Genomic DNA, 17,968 nt, shown 5'->3' with positions numbered 1-17,968 from the left:
GAAGATCAAACACCTCTGTTAGCATCACTACCAGGACAACCACTGCAATCAGTAAGACATAAAAAGGGCTACTCTCTGTTCTAGATTCTACATTTTAGGGCAAATTACCATGACAGCAGAAGTGGTAGCACCCAGTTCTCATCAGCAGCTGCCAGTGCACGTGCTGACAGAACCCCTATTGCTAGTTAACCATAAGCTGTCCTAACAAACACCTCTCTTGGAGCTGCTGACTGTTTTCATAGTGGCCACATGACCTTAACGCTTTCTTAGATATTCTCAAAACCCAGATCCAAACCAGTTATTTATCAGGTTGAAATTAGTTGTCTTTTCAATCTCCACAGCAATGGCAGGGCAGTTTAACCCCCCAAAAAACCAAGGATACCTCTCCAGCTTCCAGACCTAAGCTACTCCACACAGAAGCAGCTTGGCCTTAATTGAGAGTGATTATTCAGTAGCTGGTTATTCTGTTGAGTATTTCCCCTTCAGGCCTGGCCACATCAGGAACAACTCAGACTGGCACCAGCCTGGCAAGCAGAGGACAAATACCTTTGCTGTAGGAAAAAGCCAGCTGCCCCAGGCTTCTCTCATCTGCTGAGCTTTTACAGCAACAGACATCCCCCTCTGGGCAATCAAATGCTAAAATTAGTAGGGGTTAATTAGTTAGCTACACTTACAAAATGAAGGGAGAGAACACTAAGCAATTTCAATTAAAAAAAATCTGGATCCTCTCCTTCATCAGTAGATGATCCAGTGGGAATTTATGGGGAGCTGGAAGGAAGACTTTATGCATTACTATCCCAATGTTATTTAACCTTAAAAAAACCCAAAACTAAACATAAAACACAGAATGACAGAATGGTTCCGGTTGGAAGGGACCTCAAAGCCCATCCAGTTCCAACCCCTGCCATGGGCAGGGACACCTCCCACTGGATCAGGGGCTCCAAGCCCCATCCAAGCTGGCCTTGAACATCTCCAGGGATGGGGCAGCCACCACTGCTCTGGGCAACCTGGGCCAGGACCTCCCCACCCACACAGCAAAATATTTCTCCCTAAGATGTCACCTCAACCTCCCCTCTTTCAGTTGAAAACCGTTCCCCCTCATCCTATCCCTGCATTCACTGATCAAGAGCCCCTCCCCAGCTTTCCTGGAGCCCCTTTCAGCACTGGAAGCTGCTCTAAGGTCTCCTCAGAGCCTTCTCTTCTCCATGCAGAACAACCCCAACTCTCTCAGCCTGTCCTCAGATGCGAGGTGCTCGGATCATCTTTGTGGCCTCCTCTGGACTTGCTTGAGGAATATCAGTAAAGTACATCAAAACTAAACTTGAAAACCAAAGCAAAAGGTACAAAACAGAACAGATTTTGATATAGTCACGAGGGCGGCAATGGCACAGCAACGTTATTTCTGATGCTGCCAGCACATCCTCTCACTGGCTCTTTGTGCTTCTGCCTGAGTGATGTTTTGTTACAAGCCACGTCCTTAAAACCTACAGTATGTGACTCAGAAATAAACCCCAGGGTGCAGGTCAACCGACCAGCCCAGAACTGCAGGATGGAAACTGCTTTCCTGAGCACGCTGCAGTACTGCTTTGAGGCACAGCGTAGTACTCATTCTTTCCTTTGCTCAAAAAATGCCAATCAGACCCAACCAAGTCTCGCTCGGACAGATCACCGAGGACCTCCCACTTGGATGGAAGCAGTGCTAACCAAGATCCCTGCTTCAGCATCCTAAAAATCACATTCTCAGCAAAGCAGAAATTTTCATCCAGAGGCTGTAGGGGATAAACCTCTCCAATTAACAGTTTGCAAAGTAACTTCAAGCTGTTCTTGCACTGATCAGAGCCTTTCCAGCCATTGTTTCATCTGTGCATATTGATTTTATATCAGTTAAAAGACTGCAGCTACGTACAAGACTTTCTCTGTCCACAGCTCCTGCTCATTGGAAACCTTGTGTAAAGGTCAGATGAAGGTCCCGAGGAGCTGTTACTAAAACCACTCATCCTACTGCAGCACTGACAGGCACACAGCAACAGAACAATGTGAAGATCCTCCCTCACGCAGGGTGTGAATGTTTTCACATGGTGAGAAAGCTTGGGTTGTCCTATGCAGGGAAAGCAGCTGACCTTGATGATCCTTGGAGGTCCCTTCCAACGCAGGACATTCTATGATTCTGTAAGTGTCCTGCCAGGTTAATTCCCAAACAACAAAGTATTGTGGACTATTCACTGCTAATTGGAACTTTGAGAATTATATTTAGATTTTTATAGTGTCTGAACAACACGAATTTATTTTAATATTTCTTTAAAATCTGAAATTACAGAGTTCAGATGGTGACTTCCAACACCCTAAGTTTCAGTATTAATTCATTTTTGTATGTTGAGTTTCTAAGAAATCTTGCTGTTAACACCCTTCCTCTCAACATATCCATCCATAACAATGCAGGTATCACAAGCAGCGGCCTCCTTGAATTCGAACACAGCACAGCAACTGAATCTCCACAGCAATTCCTCTGCTTTGGAATGGGTTTTTATTCTGTTTCAAATGGATACAAGCCATACGCAGCACTTCCTTATAAAAACATTCAGCTCCCATCATTCTTCTAAAACAAACAAACAAAAAAGGAAGCTGTCAGTACAAAACCCAATGAAAATGAAGAGGTGGGAAGAACTCAGCTGCCATCTGCGGCCGCCTGCAACACGCTGAGCCCACGCGCAGGCGTGCTGCGCTCCCGTCGCCGTCGCCGCCTCCCAACTTCCTGCACCAGACAAAAGACAGGCGTTTGAAAAAAAACACCAGCCCAGAACAAAACTGTTCACACTGTCACCCTTCTTATTCTTCCAGCACATTACAAGACAAGAAATCTGGTCCTGCAGACTGAACGGCACGGCTTTGCTGCTGGAAACGGAGCTTTCCCAGTCTGCATTGTAGACATCTGCACATTCCAAGCACGTTTAGCAGCTCATTTCCAGCCACACTCTTCACTTCAGACACAATGCTTCCATGTGCTTTAGCATTATTTAAATGTGCTTCTGTACATACAGTTCACAAATTCAGCAGTGAATCAGAGAATACCTTCCATATGCTGCTGCGCGGAATTATAGGAATGTTACATGATCTGTGATCTGAGGCTTTTCCATTAGAAATTAAGGGTTGCCATGGGATTCTGGAACAAGAATCACGGAATCACAGAATCATTAACGTTGGAAAGGACCTCTAAAATCATCAGCCCAACGCCACTATGCCTTCTAAACCATGTCCCCTAGTGCCACAGCCACACATTTTTTGAACCCCTCCAGGGCAGGGGACTCCACCGCTGCCCTGGGCAGCCTCTTCCAAGGAGAAATGGGGGAGAACCATCTTTATCCCCCAAGTGTTACATTGAAAGCTGTTTACCTCCCACTTCATTCTGCCTCCCCGAGGTCTGCAACTCTGTACATCCTAGAGGCAAGACTTCTCAAAAAGCAAAAACTCCAGGCTCTGTTCCTCCACAGCAACCAATGCTACCGTCAACTTCCGGGGTTACCCAGTCTACTTCACCCTAATTACAATTGAAGTCACCTTCCTTCCTTTTCCTCCAAGTCATATTCTTCATGAGCATACGCCTTTTCCTCACTTTCTGCATTTGACACCATTTTAATGCCATTCTTAAAACATTCTTCACATTTCTGCTTCCAAAAGCTGCATGTCCTCCACTGCTGTCCTTTCTGCTTGGAAAGAACTCTTCTAGAAATCAATAAATGTTTTCTTCCTTTCTTTTCCAGGATTCTCACTAGGAAAGACAATAATTCTTTCATCTTTCCCTTCTCTAAGTTGTTTGCCTCTCTCTCTACGCAGTGTTACAGATCAGACATTATCCAGAGTTGGGAAGGTGGTTTACCCTACGCCACGTAAGTGCGGACAGAAGATCAGTGTTCTTCTACAAGCATATTTTCACTATATGATTAACATTACCTCTAGTTTCTTTGACCTTTGCAATACATCCAGAAATATTATAGCAATCATAGAATCATAGAATGGTTTGGATTGGAAAGGACCTCAAAGCGGTTCCAACCCCCTGCCATGGGCATGGACACCTTCCACTGGATCAGGTTGCTCACAGCTCCATCCAACCTGGCCTTGAATACCTCCAGGGATAGGGCAGCCACAGCTTCCCTAGGCAACCTGGGCCAGGGCCTCCCCACCCTCATCATGAAGAATTTCTTCCTAGTGTCTAATCTAAATATTCCCCCTTGTCCTGTCGGTCCATGCCCTTGTAAAAAGTCCCTCCCCAGCTCTCCTGGAGCCCCTTTCGGGTACCGTAAGGCTGCTGTAAGGTCCCTTCAGAGAACTCCTTTCTGCAGGCTGAACAACCCCAACTGTCCTGACAGCAGAGGTGCTCCAGCTCTCTGATCATCTTCATGGCCTTCTCTAGACCCGTTCCAACAGTTCCATATTCTTCTTATGTTTGGGGTTCCAGAACTGGACATAGTACTCCTGGTGGGGTCTCACAAGAGCAGAGGGGGAGAACTGCCTCCTTTACCCTGCTGGCCATGCATCTTTTGATGCAGCCCAGAATATGGCTGGCCTTTTGGGCTGTGAGTGCCCATTGCTGTCTCAAGTCAGGCTTTTCATCAATCAGCACCCCAATCCTTCTCTGTAGTCTGCTCTCAATCACATCATCCCCCAGCCTCTATTGAAACCGCAGTGACCCACGTGTAGGACTTTACACTTGGCCTTGTTGAACCTCATGAGACTCGCGCAGCCCCACTTCTCCAGCTTGGCCAGGTCCCTCTGGATGACATCCCATCCTTCTGGTGTGGCAACTCAGCTTGGTGTCATCTGTAAATTTGTTGAGGGCATACTCGATCTCACTGTCTATATTATAGATGAAAATATTAAAAAGCACTGGTCCCAGTATGGACCCCTGAGGGACACCTCTTAACACAGATCTCCATATGATTAAAAACACAACTCCTGCTGCATTCGTTTATTAAAAAAAATACAGAAATACAGATCAGACTGCAGAAACCATAGGACTTCAAATTTAGAGTGCATTGCAACAAACCACTTGAATGCATTTTTTGCTGTTTACCAGCAATGCACAGCCTGTAATTTAGAACAATAAAATGTTGTTTCCACATATTCTCTGCTATAATCAAACCCATGCCTTCTTTGAGCATCGCTCCTGGCCTCCTGGCAAAGCTTTTTGGGAACACAAAACACGGAGGCTTTCCATCCATGTCTGGCAAGGGGTATCTGTTGTGCACTGTCCAGAGAAGGGCACAGAGTTGGTGAGTTGCCTGCACTCTGATGAGAGCGACTTCAAATGGAAGCTGATCTTCGATCACCGGGAACATAAGAGGTGGTATATTGGATCAGGCCACTTGGGCCATGACTGCCTTACATGTGCAGTGACATCTACCCATCTTTTAAACACCTCCAGTCTCCACCACTGCCCTGGGCAGACCATTCCAGTGTCTGATAACCCTTTCAGTGCAGAAATTTTTCCTAATAGCCAATCTAAACCTCCACTGGTGCAACCTGAGGCCATTTGTTCTCATCCTATCCCTTGTTACTTAGAAGAAGAGACGAGCACCCACCTCACCACAACCTCCTTTCAGGTGGTTGTAGACAGTGATAAGGTCTCCTATTTGACCAAAGCACGAGGGTTTTTGGAGTCACTTAAGACTTTGGAGAAACAAACTCATGACCAATTTTTCCAGTGTGATGCAAGAGAACAAGATGAAGGGATAAAAATGACAAATCCTTATGGAGATCTGCCTGCTGTGTATCCCTTTTCTCTAGGGTTGAAAACAAACTTACAGGCGTTTTACCACCTGTTATTTAGTACCTATTATATTGTACCATGTCATGTCAGCTTTTTTTCTTAATACATAAAAGCACCCATATTAACATATTGGATTTTCTTTAATTTTACATATTCAGAACATCTTTTACTTTCCTGGGAAAGAAAATAGCTCATTTTTTTTTCTGCTACTCTACAAATAGGCACAGCTGCCTCACGATTTCACAGCCCAACCATCCTATGGAATCTGCTTTGATGCTGCTAAAACACAGGAGAGATTAAAGAAAATTGAAAAGGAATGGCAATTAGCAATTACTCAAGAGCAATTACTTCTTCCAATGACTCTTCCAGGGCACAGGAGCTGCTGAGCCAGCAAAAGGCAGCAGTGAAACTCATCCCTGATAACCACCCTGCCAGCCTGTCCTAACAGGCCAAAGTTGGGTAATCCAACAGAAAGCATCAAAACCACTTGTGCCAGCTGCAGCAACTCCAGGTGCACTGGACGTACAAGCAGCAGTGTGTGCTGGCAGCCTAGAAAGCTAACTGTGTCCTCTGCTGCATCCAAGGCAGTGGACAAGAGAGGGGATTCTGTCCCTCCGCTCCGCTTGCGTGATACCTCACTTGAAGCCCTGTGTTCAGTTCTGGAGTCCTCAGCACAGGAAGGACATGGAGCTGTTGGAATGTGTCCAGAGGAGGCATCGAAGATTGTTGGAGAGAGTTGGACTTCTTCAGCCTGGAGAAATGGCTCTGGGGAGACCTTAGAGTAGCTTTCCAATACTGAATGAGGCTCCAGGAAAGCTGGGGAGGGGGTCTTGATCAGGGAGTGCAGGGACAAGACAAGGGGGAACGGTTTTCAGCTGAAAGAGGGGAAACTGAGATGAGATCTTAGGAAGAAATGTTTTGCTGTGAGGGTGAGAACGCCCAGGCCCAGGTTGCCCAGAAAATGTTTGCTGCCCCATCCCTGGAGGTGTTCAAGGCCAGGCTGGATGGGGCTTGGAGCAACCTGATCCTGTGGGAGGTGTCCCTGCCCATGGCAGAGAGTTGGAAGTGGCTTTGAGGTTCCTTCCTATCCAAATCATTCTATGATTCTGTGAATGCCACTCTTCTTTCAAAACCAACTCATTGCCTCCCTGTAAGTGTCCTGAGAAGACATGAAAAGAATGACAGTATCTGAAACGCACAGTCCTGAATCCGCTTGTAACCACTGTGGGTCAACATCTTGTTCCATCTCACCGTCACTGCTGCTGCCAGCAGCATCTTGAGAGGCGCTGCTGCCTGATACACTTGGCCATCATCCTTGTGCCACTGCTAAAGACTGAACAGATCTCTTCAAAACAGTCCAAGCAGCAACAGAACTCTGTATCATAGAATCATAGTGCCATTAAGGTGGGAAAACACCTTTAAGATCATCTAGTCCAAGCATCAGCCCAGCACCACTGTGCCTACTAAACCATCTATCCTATTAGACAGCTACAAAACAGCAGATAAAAACTTTTGCAGCCAGCTCTGACAAGGAAATCTACCTTAAAAATAGAGTACAGATTCAATATCAGTTATTTGTTGACTTTTTTTTAATTTCCTTTTAAAATTCCTTTCAGTTAGGGCAGGAAGAAACCGGTGCCTGGCCAGAGGACACGTAATTGAACAATTTCCAAATCCTTCCTCTTATGTGGCTCAAATCCAAACAATTGCAATGGAAATCAAGTTTCCTGCTCCCTCAGACACCCTGCAAGTCAGTTCTCTCAATAGGCAATAAAACAGGACTTCCAAAATACAAACTGTAAGGACTAAATCTATCTACAAACATTCACTAAAAGACAGAGAAGAGCCACAGCAGTTTTTCTTTCATCAGTAGTCAGGGTCGGAAGGAACCTGTACAGGTCATCCAGTTCCACCCCACTAACATGGGCACGGACACCTCCGACTGGATTAGGGGCTCCAAGCCCCATCCAACCTGGCGTTGAACATCTCCAGGGATGGGGCAGCCACCAGTGCTCTGCGCAGCCTGGGCCAGGGCCTCCTCACCCCCTCAGCAAAACATTTCTCTCGAACATCTCATCTCAATCTCCCCTCTTTCATCTCAAAAACATTCCCCCCCCAATCCTGTCCTTGCACTCCCTGATCAAGAGCCCCTTCCCAACTTTGCTGGAGCCCCTTTCAGGACTGGAAGCTGCTCTAAAGTCTCCCCACAGCCTTCTCTTCTCCAGGCTGAACAACCCCAATTCTCTCAGCCTGTCCTCAGATGGGAGCTGCTCCAGCCCTCGGATCATCTTCAATGCCTCCTCTGGACACATTCCAACAGCTCCATGTCCTTCCTGTGCTGAGGGCTCGAGAACTGAACGCAGGGCTCCGGGTGGAGTCTCACCAGAGCAGAGCAGGGGAGAAGAATTCCTTTACTCATCCTGCTGGTCCCACTGCTTTGAATGCAGCCCAGGACACGGCTGGCTTTCTGGGCTGTGAGCATTAATTGCCAGCTCATGCGGAGCTTGCCATCCACCAGCCCCTCAAAATCCTTTTCCGTAGGGGTGCTCTCAAATCATGTCGTTGCCCAGCCTGTATTCATGCCAGGGGTTGCCCCGCCCAAAATGCAGGCCGTTGCATTTGGCCTTGTTGAACCTCATGTGGTTCACCCAGCCCACTTCTCCAGCTTGTCCAAATCCCTCCAGTTTTCAAATAATTAAGCACATCTTCCCCCATTCAGCAGAAGAGAGTCTAAAAAATTCTTTAAAGAAAACAGAATCTTCACAAGAAACCTGACATCATCTGCCTTCCCTCCTCCTGCTCTACTTAGTTCTCACTGGGGTCCAGCTCGCACCAGTGTGTTTGTGCAAAACAGTGTGTGGGTGAGGTGGAAAGACAGAGCCCAAGAAAAAGCCACCATAAATTCTTACAAACTGACAGCTTACCTGAGGGCTGTATAAAGCAAAATGCAGCAACGAGCAAAGGTGGCTGAAACACAGCAGTATCTAGAGGAAAAAATCCCCTTTTGCCGCTGTGACATCAGGAGCTGGACTGAAAGGTGCCAGTCAGCATGCTTTGGAGTGGAGTTTGGAATCCGTTATGGACATGATGCTGCCTCTGGGGCAAGGAGCTTTTCTTTTAAGCTGTTCTTAAAGGTTAGGAAATAACAAGAAGAGGCGTGTGAGCTTGCAGGGACTGGTTACTTGCCTAAGCAGAGCACATGGCCTGATTCCAGCTCTGTTATCCCACAGTCAGGACCCATGACGTTAAAGGACATCTTAACTGGCGTGTTTGATCACAGTTTGCCCTACAAATACCCTCTCTGCTGTATCCCAAAGAGAAGCACCATTGAACCCCTGTGTCTCCATAGAAGGAACCTACATCTCCTCGTGAATCATTACACCAAATATTATCCACATTATTTGTTACTATGTCCTAAAGAAGTTAAACCAGACACTTCCAATTTCAGTGGCAGTCATGTAGAAAATGTTGAGATGAAGCTGTGGGCTCTCAGAGAATCTCCCTTCCTGGCAGGTCAGGTCAGTCTGTTATCTCTGGGCCACACAAGACCAGTATCCAATACTCTGAAGAGAAGTGAAAGAAAGCTCATGAGGAATCATTGCAGACTGTTTGCCACACCCATCTGTGGTCTACAGCCTCTGGAACTTCTACCCAGTCTAAATTTAAGCAATCATTTGAGCACTTTTCTCTGCATTAGTGCTACAGAGACTGCTGCTGGGCTACAGATTTTGTAAGTAAACTTTTAAAGTCAATTTTTCAGCGATTATTTTTTCCTCAGAAACGGGCAGTTTCAATACTAAAACAATTAAAAGTCAAAGCTATCTTGAGGTAGTAAGTTAAGCAACCTACGGAAAAGTAAAAGACACTGCTTTCATGAGACAAAACACATGACTAGAGATTTCACTATTACCCCTTCTGTGCAATTCAGTGTTTTGTTATGCTCCCACATCCTTAGAAGTTAGGCTGGAAAATGTGATAAAATGCCACAAATATTTTGCAGCAAGAAAATGTCTCATGACCGAGGCAGAAAAAGCATATCCAAAGCATCTCTGTGCTTGGACTGAACAGGTTCGTCTGCTTTTTAAAGCAACAGTTCTTGGACTAAGAGTACAGATGCACAGAACCCACAGCGCCAGCAGGGTCTGGACACGCAGTCATAGATCCGTCAAACAAGCTGGGGCAACACAGTGGTTACAGCAGAGCTAGTAAGTGTTTGAACACAGCAGAGTGAGTTTGTCCTGGTCAGAACCACTGTCGCCACAACAGGCTGGTTCGGTGGATGGAACCAGAGAGCTTGGATTTATTGCACTGCTGGATCACAGCTTCAGCTGGATGTAACCCTTACTGAGCCCATCTTAGCAGCTGACAGTACTCAGTAGATAGTGATCAGCTCAAGGAGTTTCCTTATTTTGGTTACAAAGCACAAGAAAACAGAATCTCACCACCAGCCGTAGTGCACGCTGTGCACTGTCACTCACCTCTTTCAGCTCCTGCGCAACAGAATTAAGGCGTTCATTCTCAGACTGGGTGTTGGCAAGAACATTTCTGAGCTGCTTCAGTTCTGTCTGCAACTCCATGACCTTCTTCATGTAGTACTCTTCCTTGGTAGCCGATTCCTGAATCAAGGTCTCCTCTCTGCTCTCTCCATCTGCTGCTACCTTCTTGTGGTTGGTGTGGGCCTGCCCAAAAGCCTAGGATGGTCAGAAAACAAATCTCTTAGTAGGAAACCCAGACTTCCACATAAGAAACTTCCGTTTTAAAAAGCTGAAACTATTTACCCTCATATTACTTTGATGCAAAACAATGCAACCTTTTCCTGTACTCTCCTTTTCCGAACCTTTAAATACTATCAAGTGGCCAATGCTGGGCTCCTGAAAGCAACGTGTAGCACCCAAACAATGTTTTGTGATGCACCAGATATTTAACATATAACCTTATATAAACCCTTGTGGGAGGGAATGACCGTATACTGATTTGAAGCTGCTGCTAAAGCAACCCTTATTTTCAGCAAGACAACTACAAGATGACCAGACCCTTCTGCATGCGCATAGTGGGGTCAGACTCAGTTCCACAAAACCAGAACCACTGAAACCAGATTGAGCCTTAGCAGCCTGTTCCATGGCTCAGGCTGGGAGCATGCTTACTCTCCCTGACGCGGCTATGCCGAAGAAACATATCTTCACACTCAGCTGCTCATCATTGGAGATTACTGTCCCCTCAATCCTGCTAACCCACTGCATCCGTAAGTGAGAGAGGTTAGCAGGGTGACTCTGTAACCAGGTTAAGCTAACGCGAGTCATCCTGCTGAAGTGGGTCAGCGGACACTCACCCAACCAGCTCTGCTCTTGGAAACGTCATCTTCAGCAGCGCGCCAGCAAAGAGACTTAGAGGCAGGTCAGAGATCTAACCTCCTCAGCATAGCACATCTCCGTTCAGATCTCACATTCTCATTTTTTACCTCTTCCTGATTCTTTTTGCGGGTTTCATTTTGCTTGAAACCCAACAAGGTGCTGCTCCTAGCAGCAGTGTTCTCTGATACATGAGGAAGCAGCCCATATGGAGACCTCAGCCGGAACTGCAGCGTATAAGAAACCCACCCCTGCCATTCACTAATGAACGTTATGAAGCAAAGATTATAAAATTTTAAGTAGGTACGTATTTATAGCACTTGGCCTGGCAGATGGACCAAAGGCAATGAGATTAATGAATGATATCTCTTAACTGCTTCATGTGTGTGTACCACAATCCAACCCAGAATATACTAGGAGCTTCCAAGTGCCACAGCATCTTTTGGGATGCCAGTGCCCATACGGCAGGTTTTCACAGCCACCAATAATAGCAGGCTCTAAGCCAGGTCAAGGACAGATCAACACTTCATAACACTCCTTGTCTAGTCACACATTACATGCCGTTAATCACCTTGTGTTGGCTCTTTAGCAATACACCAGCAGCGCAGGAAAACAATGGCTTTGAAGAGAAGGAGATTTCAGTATTTTCCTACTTCATATATTAGACCAGATGCATTAATAGTACAGTAATTATTGGAAGTATTAGGGCTGAACAGATACTGAATGTGCCAGCTCAGCCTACAGTTCAAGACACCCACGCGCTCCTTCCTAGCAGACTACGTTTCATTGCAGATAAGCACGTCCAATACAACAGACGAATATCCATTGAAGAAAATGCAGCCAGATTCACTGAGATGACCCAAGGGAAATTAAAAAGCGTCACATTTCAGACAGAAAGTAATGCACCATCTGTGCAAGCCCTGTCAAATGAGTTTCAGCAAAGCAGCTTAAAAGCCTAATACCTAAGATCTCCATAAATGTTAAAGGGATAGCAAAAACCATGCAAGCTTCTCAAATACACCATCTTTCCATGAAGAACTGAGATCCATCTTTCATAGACAGACATTTATTACAAATCTCTAGCAGGCAAAGGAACTTTGGGCATTTTTTACTTGGCAGCAGGATGTCAACACAGAGCACACTGAAGCTGAGGACACCAAAGGCCACATCTGATTGACCAGGTAGCAGAGTCCAAGCAGGATTCAACCAAGAAACTGGGCAGTACCACTAAGGAAGAAACTCTTGAGAATAAAGACTAATCTGCTTCTAAAACTTTTGATGCAGATGCTAGGTCATGGGTTTCTTTATCAATAGAAAAGAGAAAATTAGCATTTTTCAGAAGGCATTATTTGGCAGTGAGTATTTGGAAACAGAAAATGCCAAATCAGATGAGACTGGGCTTTTTTTTTTTTTAATCCAATATCCTGTCTTCTACAGAGGCTATGCCAGATACTTCAGAGAAAGGTGCGAGGAACCCAATAACCTCCCAGAGATGGGGATTGCCTCAAGCCTTGGAGCAGAATGCTAAACATAAATGTGGAAGAGCTATTAACATTTAGTAACCCATTTAAAAAAAATTTACATTTAATGGTTTTGTGCATTGCTGGCCTCATTTTTGGCCCCTTTTTAAGCTGAAAGAGGGGAGATTGAGTTGAGTCTTAGGAAGAAATGTTTTCCTGTGAGAGTGGGGAGGAACTGGCCCAGGTTGCCCAGAGCAGGGGTGGCTGCCCCATCCCTGGAGGGGTTCAAGGCCAGGCTGGATGGGGCTTGGAGCCCCTGATCCAGTGGAAGGTGTCCCTGCCCATGGCAGGGGTGGGACTGGATGGGCCTTGAGGTCCCTTCTGACTGAAACCATTCCATGATTCGATGAGTCTATGAATCTTGGAACTACACTTCTAGGAGAGTTTCCAATGCAGAACTTCTATCAGAATAGCTCAGAAATGCACAATCTGGTCTCAGCCATACTCAAAGTGCAACTCTAGGCCTTGTGAAAATCCAGGACAGTACTGCTTCATTTGCCTTCTTCTTCAATCTGTCCCTCCAGATGTCTCCTTAACCAGAAGCAGGTCCTAAAATTCATTAAATCCACCCAAAGTATGCTGGTTATATTTTCACATTTTCTGGGATGCCCTGAAGCACAAAGCTGAAAACAAGGTGTTCATGCGGGCTGTTCAGTTTAGCAAAAAATACCAGGATGTCACTACCACCAAAAAAAGTGATTATAGAATGCTTTGGGTCAGAAGGGACTTCAAAAGTCATTCTGTTCCAACCCCTGCCACAGGCAGGGACACCTCCTACTCAATCAGGCTGCTCAAAGCCCCATCCAACCTGGCCTTGAACACCTCCAGGGATGGGGTCTTGTCCTGTACCTGAACTCTCCGATCCAGAGCCCCTCCCCAGCTTCCCTGAAGCCCTTTTCAGTACTGGAAGCTGGTCTAAGGTCTCCCCACAGCCTTCTCTTCTCCAGGCTGAACAACCCCAACTCTCTCAGCCTCTCCTCAGATAGCAGAGTTCCTCCAGCCCTCAGATCATCTCCATGGCCACCTCTGGACTCGCTCCAACAGCTCCATGTCCTTCCTGTGCTGAGGACTCCAGAACTGGATGCAGAGCTTCAGGTGACATCTCAACAGAGTGAGCAGAGGGGCAGAATCCCCTCCCTTGCTCTGCTGCTTTGGATGGAGTCCAGGACATCACTGGCTTTCTGGGCTGCAAGCACCCATTTCCAGCTCATGCTGAGCTTCTCATCCACCAGATGATGCAGGGGAGGGCTCTTTCTGAGCTAGAACTAAATCAATATGATCTCAAATATTTCACCAGGCTTTGCAAAGAGCTGTATCCCTCAGTCTGCTGAGGACCTGGTGCTGCCCCATAGGGACCACTGCAGCAGCGCAGGCTGCCCTGTACAGCTGCCCTGGACACGGCGCTGGCTCTGTCTTCTTACCCACTTCACAAGCTGAGGTGCATGCAAATGCAACAAGAGGGAAAGGGCAAAGAGAAAGCCCCAGAGCCGCCTAAAGCAGACCAGGAAAGAGTCACAACACACACACGTGTCACAGAGGAACACAGGTTCGAAACAGTATCTCCCTCTTTACTCAGCTACAATGATGATGAGGTTCTTGTGCAATGAAAGAACACACCCAAGAAACCAGAAAACAATAAACATCTTTCAGTAAAGGAGATTTTTAAGGTGCTTACAAAATCCTTTGTCACCTAAACCTGAATGAAAACGTTCTCCATTTAAATAACCAGGGGTTAAGGAATGCCAACTGCTTATACAAGGTTTGAAGGATTAAGAAAGCTGCACAAAAACGTTTTGCTGCTGTAATTCTTCAGCCTGAGCACAAGCCAAACTGATCTTTTTACTGAAAATGCTTCCCTGGAGGTGTTTAAGGTAGGGGTGGATGAGCTGCTAATGGGCATGGTTTAGTGTTTGATAGGAATGGTTGGACTCGATGATCCAGTGGGTCTCTTCCAACCTGGTTATTCTATGGTTCTTCCTTTCCCTTTGGTCAGTTTATCTTACATTTTGCGGTTGCTATGGCATAAACACTTAACAACAAACAAAAGAAAAATCCAACATATTCTCAAACATCAGAAACCAACATTGGATTTTCAAAGAGATGCAGGTACTTGCTTAACCAGTTTATACACAGCCTGGAGCCAAGCACTGGACACCGGTTATGATTTGGAGACAGCCCTTCCTAATGAGTCTTCAGACACAGGACTAGAAAGGATAGAACAGCACAATCATAGAATAGTCTGGGTTGGAAGGGACATCAAAGCTCATCCAGTTCCACCCCCTGCCATGGGCAGGGACACCTCCCACTGGATCCAGTTGCTCCAAGCCCCATCCAACCTGGCCTTGAACACCTCCAGGGATGGGGCAGCCACCCCTGCTCTGGGCAACCTGGGCCAGGGCCTCCCCACTCTCACAGCAAAACATTTCCTCCCAAGATCTCATCCTAATCTCCCCTTTTTCTTTTAGTCATTTTATAAATAAGCTGCCTGCTGTTTCCTCACACCACTGATGCAAATTTAGAGCTTATTTTCTGGAACAAAGAAAGCTCTCATGTAGTGAATCCACACACAAGTCAGTCACGAGTTACTGAGCAGCAGCTGGGGAGAAAGCATTAAAACCACCGGTGATTTTAACGTCTGCTCTGTAACTGCTTATAATCTGTGTTTACATATAATCATTAAGTGAAAGCATTACAAATCGTAATACAGACTTCTTAGTCTACAGAAATCCTAGCAAGAGTGCATAAGAAACCCCACTGTAACACTGAATTGCTTTCAATGCTGTGAAATGAATGCTAGCCAAGGATACTTATAACCTCTATGTGGCTTTAACACCGTGCTCATGGCAATCCCACAAACCCCCCGTCATCTCCTGGCAGGTAAAGAGCACGTGAGATGGAGCGCTCTGTTCTAATGCACCCTCCTTCTATGTGACATTCAGGGATGTTATGACACCTCTCCCCTCAAGCTCGGACTGTCAAAGCTATATTCAATAAACACAAACATTTTGAGTTTTTCTATAGTTTTCCAGGTAGAGGGAATGACAAGACATCTTGGTGAACAGGGCAGTAGCACATCTTCCGGTGACTGAGCAAGTCCAGACAAGGCCACAAAGATGATCCAAGGGCTGGAACAACTCCCATCCAAGGCCAGGCTGAGAGGTTTGGGGTTGTTCAGCCTGAAGAAGAGAAGTACCTGCAGTACTGAAAGGGGCTCCAGAAAAGCTGGGGAGGGCTCTTGAACAGGGAGTGCAGTGATAGGATAGGGGAACAGTTTTCAGCTGAAAGAAAGGAGATTAATATGAGATCTGAAAAAGAAATGTTTTGCTGTGAGGGTGGGGAGGCCCTGGCCCAGGTTGCCCAGAGCAGGGGTGGCTGCCCCATCCCTGGAGGGGTTCAAGGCCAGGCTGGATGGGGCTTGGAGCCCCTGATCCAGTGGGAGGTGTCCCTGCCCATGCCAGGGGGTGGAACTGGATGAGCTTTGAGGTCTCTTCCAAGCCAAACCATTCCACAATTCTGAAAACCATTCCTTGCCACCAGAACTGCCCATGTAACAGAGGAGCCACAATGACCTCTGCAAGCAGTTTTCACATGGTACCGCGCAACACTGGTGTTCTCTCCCTCTGTAAGAAACCCACAGCTTCATATTTTGCTCCTAGTAACTTCCCCCCTTCATTTTAATTATCACTATGTCTCATCAACATTAAACTAATCAGGGTATGCTAACACGCATCAGAAGATTAATTAGCACTAAAAGCCTCTCAAATTTTTGTTCATGTTTCTGCAGTGTCAGTCTACATCAGTTTATAAAATGTCAGCACCAGTTCAGTTCATAATTCCTTCTGCATATCAGATTCAAAATAAAAGATGTTTTCTGCAGCTTCACCAAGCATTGCACATTTTTCATAATAATAAATCCATTATGATCGTAAAGATCAAAAATAGCAACAGCAAAGTGCCAAGATAGTGAAGAGATTGACGGCTCTTCACAGGCAGCAAGGAATTTAACAAAAGGAGGTGTTACATTCCTCTTTGTGCATTGGATTAATCTGTTTTCATTTTAGATTTCCTCATAAAGTGACCATTTGGGGATTCTTCAGTTCATAGACCAGCACTTCAACCAACATCTGCTCAGCAAAGTTTTATTCAATGAAGGCACCCGCCTCATACTAGATGCCTAAAGCCGCGGTGACACAGGCATCTTCATGTGTTCCCATCATAATCCTTTGAGTGTGACCTAATCCCGTGCTCCCACTGACTCAGTCCCTGCTGACAGCAGCGCTGCCATGACAGAGGGAGGTGCAGCAACCAAGGTTGAAACCTGCCCGTTCCAGCAACAGCCAGCTCAGCTGCCCTGCTGAGACCAAAATCCTTAACCCCAGTGAGGGTTCTTTCACATTTCCTCCACATATCCAGTACCTGTTAGCTGGAGCCTTGCTTAATCTTCCAGACCTCACCACTGTTAAAACCTCAACAGCAGCCCAAACAGAACAGGCATTCTGTGATGTTCTGTCACTAGAAGAAAGTGCCTTAGAGGAGCTGCTGTTTTAGAAGTCTGAAATTCCAGAGGAAAAAAAAGAAAAAAAAAACCCAAAAACTCTCAAAAGCAAATGTGAGGGTTTGATATCACAATACAAGATTCAGATGACTTCTGGGTCTGGTGTTTCATGAATTATTCCCGTGCAGGCTCCTATTTGTTCTCCTAAGAGCCGGGAGGGCAGCATGGCAGAAGCCAGCTGCAAAGTTTCCCTGCCCTAAAGCACCAGAGACAGTGGAGCAGAAGGGATGCTCTGGCAACACTGGAGATGAACAAGCAGGACATGCAGGAGGTGCGCTCCAGCGCTCCTTTGCTTCCATACCAGCTGAGCCAGAGCAATCAGACTACACCACATTTAACAAGGTTCAGCAAGAAGCAATGCAAATATCCTCTAAAATCAGTGTTCTCCCTCAGAGATTAGGACATTCCACAGATGACAGGGGGCTGGGGGGAGGGTAATGGTAAAAACCCATACTGGAGCCTGCATTTCAAATACAATGCTCCAGTGCACTGTCACTGGAATGAAAAGATCTGATGGTTAAATTCTAATTTAGCCTGTCAGCTTAGTTTAGACACTTAAACTGCATGAGCTTGCCCAGTCTGGAGGGCTAAATACAAAGGTGCCTGGATCAGCAGCCAGACAGCAACTCTCCATACTGGTACAAGAGCTACTGGCACCAGATATTGGCCACACTTGACACAGCTGGGAATGGGATGGAGCCTCCTCTCCTCCCTCAATAAATACTCTTCTGGTATGACTCATCGGAAAAAAAAAAAATACACAGGTAAAATGAAGTCAGTG

The 17,968-nt window shown here is 46.1% G+C and overlaps 1 protein-coding gene across 3 annotated transcripts in view; it reads right to left on the bottom strand.

Annotated features, from left to right (window-relative positions):
- BICD2 (BICD cargo adaptor 2) overlaps positions 1-17,968 on the bottom strand; it is an 85,165-nt gene that overhangs the window by 30,447 nt on the left and 36,750 nt on the right. For all 3 annotated transcript variants that reach the window (XM_069865670.1, XM_069865672.1, XM_069865671.1), the window contains exon 2: positions 10,243-10,455. In XM_069865670.1, coding sequence (XP_069721771.1) covers positions 10,243-10,455 — 213 coding nt within the window. The remainder of the gene's footprint in view (positions 1-10,242; positions 10,456-17,968) is intronic.

The sequence above is a fragment of the Phaenicophaeus curvirostris genome, chromosome 11 (genome assembly GCF_032191515.1).
Source record: "Phaenicophaeus curvirostris isolate KB17595 chromosome 11, BPBGC_Pcur_1.0, whole genome shotgun sequence".
Taxonomy (NCBI): domain Eukaryota; kingdom Metazoa; phylum Chordata; class Aves; order Cuculiformes; family Cuculidae; genus Phaenicophaeus; species Phaenicophaeus curvirostris.
Note: the sequence above shows the minus strand (reverse complement) of the source record. Positions and strands in the feature narration are given on the sequence as shown.